The following is a 12,972-nucleotide window of genomic DNA, read 5'->3' on the forward strand; positions in this document are numbered from 1 at the left end:
CAAAATAGGTAACAATTAATATATCGTTGAATTAACATCGCCTTCAACCTTGTTGTCATATTATGAAATTTGAGGTTATTTGCCATTCCACGTGTTAATGCTAACATATTAACACCTAACTCCACATGAAAGCAAAACCTACTAAATTATGCCAAATCAAACGATTACTCAGTGATAAACCCATCTAATATATTTTATTAAATAGAGAAAAGGCAACTGAGCAAAGCGGTAGATAACAACGAACTTAGCTAATTGCTACCTAAACTCTGTGTACTGTGACGTGGACCAAATTCAACTTTTCTAATTATCGCCTTAATATGATGACCTAATTACCACCCTGTTTAACTTGGTTTTGCCAATTGAAACCAATTAGGCCAAATGGAATTATGCCTATATATCCATTCATCCACTTGATACATAGAGCCTCCACGAAAAATCAACCATTATCTATCTTGTTGGATTAATTCATTAATTACTAAATTAATATAATATTAAGGAGCTAGGGGCTGCTAACTGAATTTTATATAATTCGTGCGTTGGTTTTTTCTCTTGACCGTACGTACCTGGAAGTTATTTGTTGATGATTAAAAGTAGTATTCAAAAGTCAACAATATAATGTTACAATTTAGTCAAAAATACCACCATAGTACACACGACAACAAACTTGAAAACAAATTAAAATTATACAAAAATTGCACTATGGTGATGAGAAAATGACGGAAGGGGTGGCATCATAAATAAATTCGAGATGGATAATAGTGTTTGCTTCTGATAATAGAAAAATAAAATACTGGGAATGTAGAAATATAAAAATTCATATTTTTTATTTTATTTAATAATAAATTAAAATAAATTATTAAAGTTTAATTTATTTTTATTTTTTTATTAAAAAATATAAAATATATATAGTAATAAAAATATAATTATAAAAATTAATAAAAAAATTGTGTCTTTTGATAATATTTTTGTATTTTTTTTGTTATGATTGATATAAAATATATTAATTAAATATCTCTAAATATAATATTTTTGTTTATATCTCATCTTTTAAATATGGTAAAAACTCACTTATTGTCGACTTCACATGAAGTTGTTTTTGGATGGTTAACACGTGTTATTATTTGGTTTAAAAAAATCAATTTATTTTATACAAATAATTTAATTAAAAAATTAATTTAAATTAGACCAAATAATTACTTTTACTCTCTTCTTCTTCGGTATGTTCTTGAAATTCGTTTTTTTCAATTTTTTAGAACTAATATCTTTGAATAAGCTTTTTACATTATAAATTTATAATTAAATATATTTTTACAACTTAATTTAAAATCTGTGTTAGAGAAAAAATTTAACGATTGAAAATTTGTGAAAATAAATCAAAGCTCCTCAAGAAAATAGAAACAGAGGCGAAAAAAAATAGCGACAGATGATATTATTTATGACTTTTTGTTCGTATCATAAACTTAATTTTTTTTCCATGTGAATTCTAATTTTTTTCTCTATCTTTCTCGATTCCTAATTTTTCTTTTTTTTTTTTCATTCTTATACAGACAAAAAAAAATGTAAATTTTGTTTTTTTTTTAAATACTAAATTTTACTTTTTCAAACGATTTGTATACAATTATACATATATTTAACGAAAATTAAATAAATAAATGTTAAATATAAATTTAGAGAAAGATTAGTCAAAAAGAATGACGAAAAAGAACGTATCAAATTCATCGTTTAAGAATTTAGGAATAATACGCAAAAAAAAAAATTAAAGGTAATTTGATCTATCCAAATCAATATTTTTAAATAAATCATTTGTATAAAATAAACTGATTTTTTTTAAACTAAATGGTAACCTGTATCAGCCATTCAAAATTAATTTCATGTAAAGTTGATTTGTAAGTAAATTTTCACCTTCAAATATAATTTTATATCTTTATATTTCTATTTTAATGTCCTGTGCCTATAAATAAATGGTTTTTCAATTATCTCATGTCAATTATAATACAAGAAACGATCAAATGCGAAAAATAAAGTGCTGTTTCTTTCACGTTTCTCGTGTCTTTTACTTCAACGTATTTTATTTTATTCAACTTGTTCAAATCCGCATGCATTTTATATGTTATTTACCACGCGAGTTCTCTCTATTGAGATTACTACACACCATGATTAATCAATTATTATCATCATCAATATTCAGTTTTTGTTTGTTTCTTGGGAAGTTGGTAGTAATAATTAATATCTAAGCTAGTACTATTGAAAACGTTGAAAGAGCTCACTATTTGACCCATGCAGCTGCTTTGTTTCTTTTTGGAAAAAACAAAAAAAAAAATTAAAGAGGGAAATGATAAAAGCACGCAACATTTTCCTTTCCTTAATGCATATATTCACCTTCCATACGCAAAGGACACAAATTCCTAATTGTTCACATCTTACCGAAACCTTTGCACCTTTCTCTTTTCAGTGTGTTCTAAACTATATTTAATTTTCAGTATTTAACAAAAGGAAAAGTATAGGGTACAACATATTATTTGTCAACTTATTGTCAATAATAATTAATTATTATATTTTAAACACATATATAAAAAAATTCATCCAAAAAATATATTTATAAAGACACTTCTATTAAATATAATAATAAAAAAAATTTATTAGGCATATCCATGAAGATACTTCCATTAAACACAGTTATAAATAAGAATTAATAGAAGTTGGCAGAAATACTGTTCGTAACGTAGCGAAATAGTTAACAAAAACAATCTTTGAAGCCTCGTCATGCACACTCTCATGTATATCCATATATATGACCAATAAAGAATATTATACACGTTTAGTTTGCTTTTATTCATACTTTCTTCCTTTTAAAAACATTGGCTACATACTTTATAAACTAGCCTATAGTTTTTATTATGCTTTCCTCGTCTTCAATTTTATCTAGAAAATAAAACGAAACAATAATTATATTATAAAACTTTGTAATAGTTAAATTAGAGAGAAAAGAAATACTCATCATATTCTAAACATACAATAGTAATTCTCATAATTGTCTCCTTTTTTTCCCTTAGTTATTAAGCTAAAGTTCCGAAGATACTGAAATTAAAAAACTATAATACAACAATGATTGGTGAATGTCAAAATAAAGCAGTGGTTATTTGCACTCAAGCATATGAACAGCGAATCAATGATAATGGGGCTGCAAAGTCATTTGAAGAAGGATGAATAGCGTATGTATGTGGAGCTAGCAATAGATAAAATAAATAAATAAATAAATAAAGGAATAAATGTGTATAAGAAGTGAAGACCGTATTTGGAGGAACCGACTTTGACAACACGACACGCACGGCATATTTAGGATTATTGATTCAGACTCCTCCAAGCTAAGTCACAAAGGCTTGCAATATGGCCACATAACGCGTAACGCTAATTAGGCATTCAAAATTATATAACATTATGTACTAGTTGCTTTGCTCACAACTCAATTAACGTAGCTTCCTTGAATGCATTATTAGTACACTGCACCGCACGTTGAAGCATTCCCCACACGTCTTGCCACATGGACTTAACTCAATTTACTGATTTCTATAGGGTAAAACTGGAGTTTAATTAATTAAGACATAATCTGATTAATTAGTAAAGTGTATGTGTATAGCATGTAGTGAAAAAGTACCTGTGGATACGTACCAAGAGTTGGAATTAATTAGTGGGTAGATAGATTTAATTTGCCAACCCAATAACAAGTGTCCTTATTAGCCACAAACTAAAGCAGTTGTGAATTCGGCATAATGATAACATGTGCATTAAAGCCACGAACCACATGGGAAGGTTTTCAGTTCAACCCACCTTACCTTATAACATGGACGATGTTGCATTGCACAACTAATTATATCTTCAACAAGTTGTTGTTGTTTGTTTTTAGACCTTTCATTATAATTAGTGTACCTTAACCTTACCTTGTTATTAAAAATTTAATTTCTCCTTACTTTAAACTAATAAATCTCCATCTAAAATATTTATGTGAGACCTAAATAGATAGCGAGGCTTTAATTTCAAATATGCTAAAATACTAAAACTCCTTTATATATGTACTGTTATTTAATTTCATAATTGAGACAGTACAGTTCATTTAGGGTGTCAAAATGTGAATTTTTAAACAAGAATATGTCCATCCCTGCTGTCCCTGCGTTGTTCACGCGGCATGCAGTGGATGTTTATGTGTCCAAAACATTTTGATTAGAAACTAAATGACCTTTAGTTAATCTAATAACCTTCATAATAATAACTCCATTTTGTTTGTCTCTAGGAAATAAAAGTACACTAGAAATTGGATATTATATGAAATATATATTAAAATATTAAATATTAATACATAGATTTAATGGTAAAAAAATGGTTAGATTGAATTGATGAGAGAAAGAGGCTAAGGTACAGTCCAAAAAGCAATGAAGAAATTTTGTCTGTACAGAGAAACATCAATGCATTGGTGCAGTAGAAACAAATTAAATCATATCCCCTGAAACTAAAATTCGAATTCTTCATCCATATCCGATCCCAAAAATAGAAAACAAAACGAAAAACCAAATAAAATAATCATGGCCGGAAACTAGTGAGTTGAAGAATTTGAATGAATCTGTGTGCGATCCATGTATATGTATATCTGTCCGTTCATATTCACAATCAAATTCAATCAATTAAGCAGAATCCGAATCCCTTCTGCTTAGTTCTGATCAGCGTCTTCAAACAAACGCGCCCTCTTCGCGGCGGCTACCGGCAGAGGGCTTTCCACTTCTTGCTCTTCAACCTTCTTCTTCTTGTTCTTTGTCTTCGCTTCGCTGACGTCATCAAGCCCCGCCGGCGACCAGTACTCGGTCAGGGGAGCAGGCAGGTTGAGGTCAAAGCCACGGAAGCTCTGGGAGGAGGCGCCGCCGCCCTCGGAAGATGCCACGGCGCTGCTATTGTTGTTGTTGTTGTTGTGGTTGTTGTTGCCACCTTCGTAGTGGCAGCGCTTGTGGCCACCCAAAGCCTGACCGGTAGGGAAAGACTTGTGACATATGGAACACTCGTGCATCCTTGGCCCGCCGTTCGTGGTGGCGGAGGCTGACACGTTTTCGCTGTTGACTGTGGCGGCGGCGGCGGCGGTGGTGTTGTTTTCAGAATTGGATGATTTGCGGTGGCTGGCCTTGTGTCCGCCGAGTGCTTGGTAAGAAGGGAAGGCCTTGTTACAGACGGTGCACCTGTGAGTAAGCTTGATAGGCGGCGGCGGCGACGGCGACGGCGACGATGAGGCTTCTTGTGGTTGCTGTGAAGATGAAGACTCTGTTTGTTCGTTCTTAAGAGTAGTGGCAGTGACCTTGTTGCCGCTGTGAGCTAACATGATGAGGCAGAGAGCAAGGTACTCTTCTTCGGTGGGAGGGTTCTCGAAACGCGGTCGTTTTGATCGCTTCCTCTTGGCCCACGGCTCACGCAGCTGATGAAGCTCTTCTTCTTCTTCTTCTTGATCTTGGAACTTGGCAATGAAAGGAGTGATTCCTGCAGCTGTAGGAGAATTCAGAGCCTCCAAAGCCATCTTTAATTTATTAACTACAGAGAGAGAGAGAGAGAAAAACAGAGTACGAACAGAGTAGTGTGTGTTGTATTGACTGGATGAGAAAAAAGTGTGCTCGGGGGTGTTTATATAGGAATATGAGTTGGTGACTCGGTGGTGAGTGTTTGAGTGTTGAGTAGTGGTGACTTGCTATCATACCAAAAGCAAAAGTCGGTCAACTAAAGCATATACACATATAGAGATTAGAGAGAGAGAGAGAAACTCATGAAGAAAACACCTCCCCATGACTTTTTCAAAGTCAAAACTATGCTACGTGATGCCCCTCTACTCTCCCTGCACTTTCTACCCTCTTCTTTTTTTTTTTTTTCTTTCTAATTTAATTTTATTAATGTGCAGTTGCCGTGCCATTAATTAATCCCGCACACGGTGAATGGTGGTTATGGTCATCATGCTCACTCTTATTGTGGGAATGTCAATGTGAATAATTGCCTACTCTTATCTCATCTAATCTTAATCTCATTCACTTTTCTTTCTTTCTCCGTGTAAAACACGATTTTCTATGGTCATAGTGTGTATGGTATTACGTATTAATTGCAATTTTCTAATTTCTATCCCCGAATTGGATAAGAAAAGGTCAAATTTTTATTCATGTTCTCTTTTTACCATTTCTGGTGGACTTCTAAATTCTAATTAGTACTTATTATTGCTAATTAATCTACTAGCTACTAGATAGTTTTGTTTTCTTTATTTCTAACTCCTTGATTATGGTTACTAATAATGCCAGCTCGGTCTTTTAAATGTCAACGAAAAATATCCTGACATTTTGGCAAGAATAATCCTATTATTCAGTATTATTATTATCATCATCTTCCTCACAATTTGCACATTCAACGCTAATTATAGTGGTTATACCTAATATTATTGGAATTAAAAAAAAGGGGAAAAAGGAAGAAAAGTAAACACAATTATTGAAACAAAAGTACTAGCATTCATTCATTTTTGTGAAATTAATGTGGTGAGTAATGAATTTAAATCAGTTCAATCATTTGCAACTTGTTGCAAGCTAAGCAACTTGATTAACTGATGTATTTTGAAGTTTTATAATAGTAATATTAATTAATGAACGAGAAGGAGAAAAGAATAATGAAATGGATCCAAGCGTATAGTGTATGTAGGCATACGCGTAGGCGTAGAAGTTAGAGTAATGGAAAGGGATTATTGTAAAGAAGCGTAGAAGGCAACGTATTTGACCAAATTGACGTGTTAATGAAAAAGAAAAAAGTGTAGACGCCTCGTGGCGAAAAAATAAAAGGGTAATGGGGGTGTTGATTATTCGTCATGGCTTGGATCAGAGTAAGGATATGCGTGAGAGTCACACTCCTCATCATCACTATTACTTACTCTTTCTCTCACTTTAGATTTCGTGGCTTCAACAACTACTTCCACTGTGCAATGGATCAGTTATCGTTGTTGATTCGTTGGTTGGCATACACCCAATAATACAGCTAACCATTGCACCCACCTTCAACACTTGCCACCTGTCCCAATACCCTTTTTCCAACACACAACACATACAAAAAATAATAAAAAATTATCTCAATTTATTATTTTTAATTATCAATTAATCATTAATATTTTAAAATGAAGAGTGCTAAGAGGTCAGTAACTTTTGTATTTTGTAACCATCAATTGGCCATCAATAGTATTTTTAATGGTGTGAGATTACATTCAATGATAAGAAATTTCTTATTTTTTTTATAGTTAAATATTAGTCACAAAACACTAAAATTATTAGTCTCTAGACTTTTTCTTTTAAAATAATAAATTCTGATAATTTTTTAGTAAGATATTTACTTGGTAAAAATGCTTTAATAAGATATTTATTTAGTAAAAATCCAGGTAAAATTGACTTCACTTAAAGTTAATACCTGAAAATCGTTAAATAAAAATTAAGTCAAATTAATCAAACTGCACTTGAATTTTCACCAATTTACCTTGTTATGCTTAAGAATGTTAACTTGGCGTTTGAAAAATGCCAAAATACCACACAGGAAACTCCAAAAGAAAAGTAATTGTGAAGTGATGATTACTCTATGATCAACTTCAATAATAAATATTACGTCATAATCAAATAGTCCTTTATTATCCCAATTAAGATTTTATGTGAAATGTAAGCCAAGTTCTGGAACTATTTGGAAAAGTAGAGTATATTGATCGAGCAAATTGAAGCTAAGTGTGGAACTGTAGATGCGTGCGTGCGCGTGGCATGCGTGCATTTTATATACACCTAAATATTGCGTCATATATATTCAATCAGGTATCTTTCCATGATTGGTGTTATATCCGTGCATTTTGATTCAACACATACAATAAGTTCTAGAACTATGTGGAATATATTATATATGTGATATTTTGAATTAATTAATAATCCAGGTAAAACAATTGTAACGCGTTAAGGATAAGAGAGAGTAAAGAAGAGTGTGGTATTTTGTGGGAGGGACTAGGGAGAGAGGGGTTGGTTGGTTGATTGATTCACCGACGAAATATACAAAAAAAAAAAGAAGAGAGCAACGAGGAGAAGAAGGAAAGGCGTTGGAAATGGCGACACGCAAGGCACATAAAGTGAAGTAGTTTCAAATGGTGACACGTAGCAGTTGAAGTCTCAACTTCGCATCTGATCTGCCTACTTCCCACATGTTATGGATAACCGACAAACACAATCATTTCCATTCTTTCACACCATTATTATTCTACAACCTGTTCTCTTATCCTCACTTCAGATCAACACTCAATCCTTACTTAATTCTTAATATACTATTAATTTAAGGTAAAAACTCAAGTGCATTCGACTTCACGTAAAGTTGATACCTAATAGTCATTAAATGATTTGATTGATTGATAACTAAAGTTGATATCTAATACATGATAAATTAATATAAAAAACTAAAAAATATATTACTAATCTATTTTTTTAAATCCCAAGTAAATACATCAACTCAGCTGAGAATTATACTCCAATCAGCATCCCAATTATCTGTCTCATATTTTTTGAATTAAACTTAATTAAATTCTCTATCTCCTTTTAATTGTTTTGGGGAGATAGACTTGACAAATTAAAAAGGATTGTATTTGTTTATAACCGATAATTAGATAGATGTGATGGATTTAGGGTATACGTAACTATAAGGAAAGAACATATCATGTAGGTAGTGAGTGGATGAGTGGATGGAGGAGGAGTGCGTTGGCATAATATTGATTATAATATAATTTAGTTTTGTACGTGAAACACCAGCCACTAATCTATTCTTAACACTAAGCATCTTTGTACGTGGAGGGTTCCAAAAGGCGAACCCCACCGAACTGAACACAACTGTGGGAGCCAACAGGATTATTGGCATGTCACATGACACCTAATTCTTGCTCTGCCAATTCATCTCTGGACAACAATAACCGTTTATTTCTTTTCCTCTTTGGAACAAGAGCCAATAGTTGCTTCAAAATTTTCACATGTACTATAACAATTCAGTAGATAGATACTTTAATAGAGTAGCAGTAACTTTCTGTTATTAAAAACTGTTTTCAGTTATACTTATTGAAAAATTTTTAATTTGGCCAAAACACTTGTATTTCAATTGTTTTAATGGTTAATTTTAATTAATATATATTATATATATTTTTTATAATTTAAATCAACGGTTAAAATAATTGAAATACCAGTATTTTTGATACACTTAAAACTCTTCCATATTTATTATTTAAGTTTCTATACACAGTTTTCTACTCTCTGCTTCCTACACTCCCTAATGTATATACAAGTATAATCATACCCTTTTGTACAATTAAGATTATAATTACAATTCTCTGATTTGATTTTAGGTTTAATTATTCCGTTGGTCCCTATAATTTTGTAAAATTTTTAATTAGGTTTTTATACTTTTTTTTTAATTGGGTCCTTGCACCAACTTTTTTTTTCAATTAAATCCCCTTTAGTAGTAATTGACTTAATTTTATAGAGACCCAACTAAAAAAAAATTGGTATAAGGACTTAAATAAAAAAAAGTATAAGAACTCAATTAAAAAAAAAATTGGTGCAAGAACTCAATTAAAAGAAGAAAAGTATAAAGACCTAATTAAAAATTTTGTAAAACTATAGGACCAGTACAGTAATTAAACCTTAATTTTATTATGTTTATTCTCTTTTTTACTCATAATTCTACAACATTTTCATTCTTCTCACTATTTTAACGCAGTATCAAGAGCCTGAATCTTAATATCTCGATTTTGTTATTTTCATTATGGCTATTACATTTTTAATCATTATAACTTTAACACGAAAATTTTTCTTCTATTCCATCCCTAATAAGCTTCATAAAAATAATTTTATAACTTAGAAGCAGCTTGCATTATTCAAAATTCGGAGTCAAAATTTTTAGGACATCTTCTACCAAACAAAGAGCTATCTGAATTTGATTTTGATGCGTATAAACTTACTGAAAAGTCTTTTATCAAACATCAAGAATGATTGCTTCAAGATTATAATCATTGTTCCTGATTGTCATTATCGATGGATGATGATTTCAAGAATTGCATAATCAAATGTGCCTTTGCATATTGCAGTAGCACTTCATTGCTTCAAACAAAATAAAACTAAAAATGGGAAGAAACTCAATGTTTATGCCAAAGATTACATGGCTAAATTCAAGAACTTGTCATTTTGAGTTCTGAGGATTACATTGAAGCAATATGCGAAGGATTACTTGAAGAATATTCAGTTATTACTACACTTCGTACTAAATCAAAAATGTATACAGTTGGTGAAGTTGAAGCTCTTTTAAATTTTTATGAAGACTTGCTTGAAAAGTTTAAGCAAACAACTATTAAATCTACCTGCTCCAACTTTAATGGATCAAAAGTGGAGTGGATGCTTAATTATTAAATTATAAATTCAGTTAAAAGAGAATAAAATTAAATTAAATTATAATTATGTTAAGTGTATATTAAAAATTAATTATTAAATTAATTATTGATATATATTTGGGTTCGAGCCTGGTGTGACAACTTTGGAGGCAAACAATTTTGTCATTGGAATACAGCCTCAACCACTTTTTTTTTTTGTTTTAAAATAGGGCTAAAAGCCCCAGATTACAAAGCACTAATCATCTGGGTAAGAAAGTTGTTTTCCTTGCTAATGAGTAATAGCTCAAATGGCATAGTCTCCCTATACTCAATTAAGAGGTTGCGGGTTCGAGTCTCCTATCCTTGGTAAAAAAAAAAAAAAAAAAAAAAAAAAAGAAGAAAGTTGTTTTCCGTTTTTGAGTTTATTCTCTACTAACTCAGCTATAACAGCCCTGAACCCAAATACACTTTGTAGGAGGCCTAAAACCTTCCACTTTGCTGTTTGGTCATTAAAACCTTCTACTTTTTTTTGGTAAAATGCCGGGGCCTAAGCCCATTAAAACCTTCCACTTTGAACAAAGCCTCCAAGTGCTATTGGGTTTCATTGCACTCCCTTTTATTCTTGATGAAGGAATTCACTGAACTCCTTATACTACCAATTCAAACTTATTGGGCCATGGTCTTTTACTCTTTTATGGGTTATCCTGGTTTAACTGTTTTTTTGGGCTTCGGCCCATTGTTATTTAAAAGTAGGAAAAGTCTAGAAGGACAGCAACTTTTTCAAATTCTGGCCTGCATGTAATCAGCAAAGAAAAGTGAGCCATTGGATGAAATCTCACACCATTAAAATTATTATTGATGACTATTTAATGACTACAAATCACAAAAGTTGCTGCCCCTAACACCTCTCTTAAAAATATTCAAACTTATCAACCAAAAATGTTCTCCATCAATCCATCACATAAACACCAAAAATGTTCTCCAGCAATCCAATAGTGCATCAAACCAATTAACCAAATGCTGGCAGGGGAATTGGTCCTATGAATCAGGGCAGGTTTTTTCCTTACCTGACTCCGTCCCGTCCTACAATAACTCATATAGAATTCGTCTCACTTTTACTTGTAAATAGTAAAAAATTGAACCTTAATCCGCCTTCGCGGGGTACCGTTACCGTCTTATCTCTATCGGTTCATATAATTATTAAAATCTAACAATAAAATTAAATTTTAAAATTTATATAACCATCATCATATACATAATATAAATTAAAGTAAAACTTTAAATATGATACAATATCATTAATTATTTTACATATATTATATATATTATATATTAAAATTATATATATTATATATATATACCAGAACGGACATAAGTGGATATTACTTAAATCCGATCCCGCGCCGTCCCGTAGAAATTCGCTCTGCACTGAAATGGATAATTACCTGTCTTGAACTGGTAAAAAACAGGGTGAATATCCACAAATTCAAGTAGTGTTGCTACCTTTGTATCAATATAATAATATTGCATTTAAACTAAAGTATAAATTTTTAACATATTCAAACTCAGATGAAACAAACCCTAAAACTGAAGCTTCATTATTTCAATTAGCAATTAAGCATTCTTGGTATAGTAAATGTTGATGAAACATAGAAGACTAATTTGCTTATGACCGTTTTACCAAATTAAGATTCTCTTGTATAGAGGTTTAGCAAAAATTAAACAGCAATATGCCAAGGTTATTTATGGTATTAAAGTCAAGCATATGTCCTTCCCACAATCCTACATGAGGGATCTATGGAGCTTAAACATATTCTTACGGTTCTAGAAACCTCGTATTTTGCTTCTCCATAGCTTTACTTAACATACATGATACATGTATGCATGTCATGAAGTGAAATTATGTCATGATTATATATCTATACCCTTATTGGGAGTTGAGAGTTTGAGACTACGCCATGGGCCAACATCAAGGTGATTAAACTTCAAAGTTCAAAGTACATAGGACAAAACGGAGTAGCGTATGAACACTGGATTAATGTATCTTTTAAGTCCACAAAAACTGGAACACAATTACGACAGGCAAGATAAATAAGAGGATAACCACACTGCCACGTTGTATTCACATGTAATATTACGAGTACCACATATCAGCCTACCAAAATTTATCTAGTTAATGAAGATTTGGCAATATGATAAGGGTTTTATTTGAATTATGTCAATCTACTAAGCAATAAGAATAAATCTTTACTAATATTACGGCTTAAGCAAAGAGAACTCGAGGATAATTGATGGGATTGGATAAAATGCACAAGGTAAACAGGTTTAGAATTTAACCTAAAAGATAAGATGGTATTTTAAAAAGTTTAGAATTTAAAATTTAAAATAAAAAAATTCACTAATACTAATTAAAAAAATTAAATTTTTTCTATGCAGAAGAAATACATGAATTTTTTTTTTCAGTTAAAAAAAAGGAATTTGAATTTTCTAAAATTTGAATTTTACTTTAGAGAGTAAAGTGTGATCTCTCACAATTTATTTTATAG

General features: G+C 31.3%; 1 protein-coding gene across 1 annotated transcript; it reads right to left on the reverse strand.

Annotated features, from left to right (window-relative positions):
* Positions 1-4,359: 4,359 nt before the first annotated feature.
* ZF2 (zinc-finger protein 2) lies at positions 4,360-6,058 on the reverse strand. The gene has a single exon (XM_021111156.2). The coding sequence runs from the start codon at positions 5,549-5,551 to the stop codon at positions 4,703-4,705; it is 849 nt and encodes a 282-aa protein (XP_020966815.2). The 5' UTR covers positions 5,552-6,058; the 3' UTR covers positions 4,360-4,702.
* Positions 6,059-12,972: the final 6,914 nt, after the last annotated feature.

The sequence above is a fragment of the Arachis ipaensis genome, chromosome B9, assembly GCF_059453495.1.
Source record: "Arachis ipaensis isolate K30076 ecotype BB chromosome B9, ASM5945349v1, whole genome shotgun sequence".
Lineage (NCBI taxonomy): Eukaryota > Viridiplantae > Streptophyta > Magnoliopsida > Fabales > Fabaceae > Arachis > Arachis ipaensis.

Excerpts from the sequence above, each read along its gene's own strand:
- ZF2 (XM_021111156.2), bottom strand. The coding sequence starts at position 5,551 with ATGGCTTTGGAGGCTCTGAATTCTCCTACAGCTGCAGGAATCACTCCT.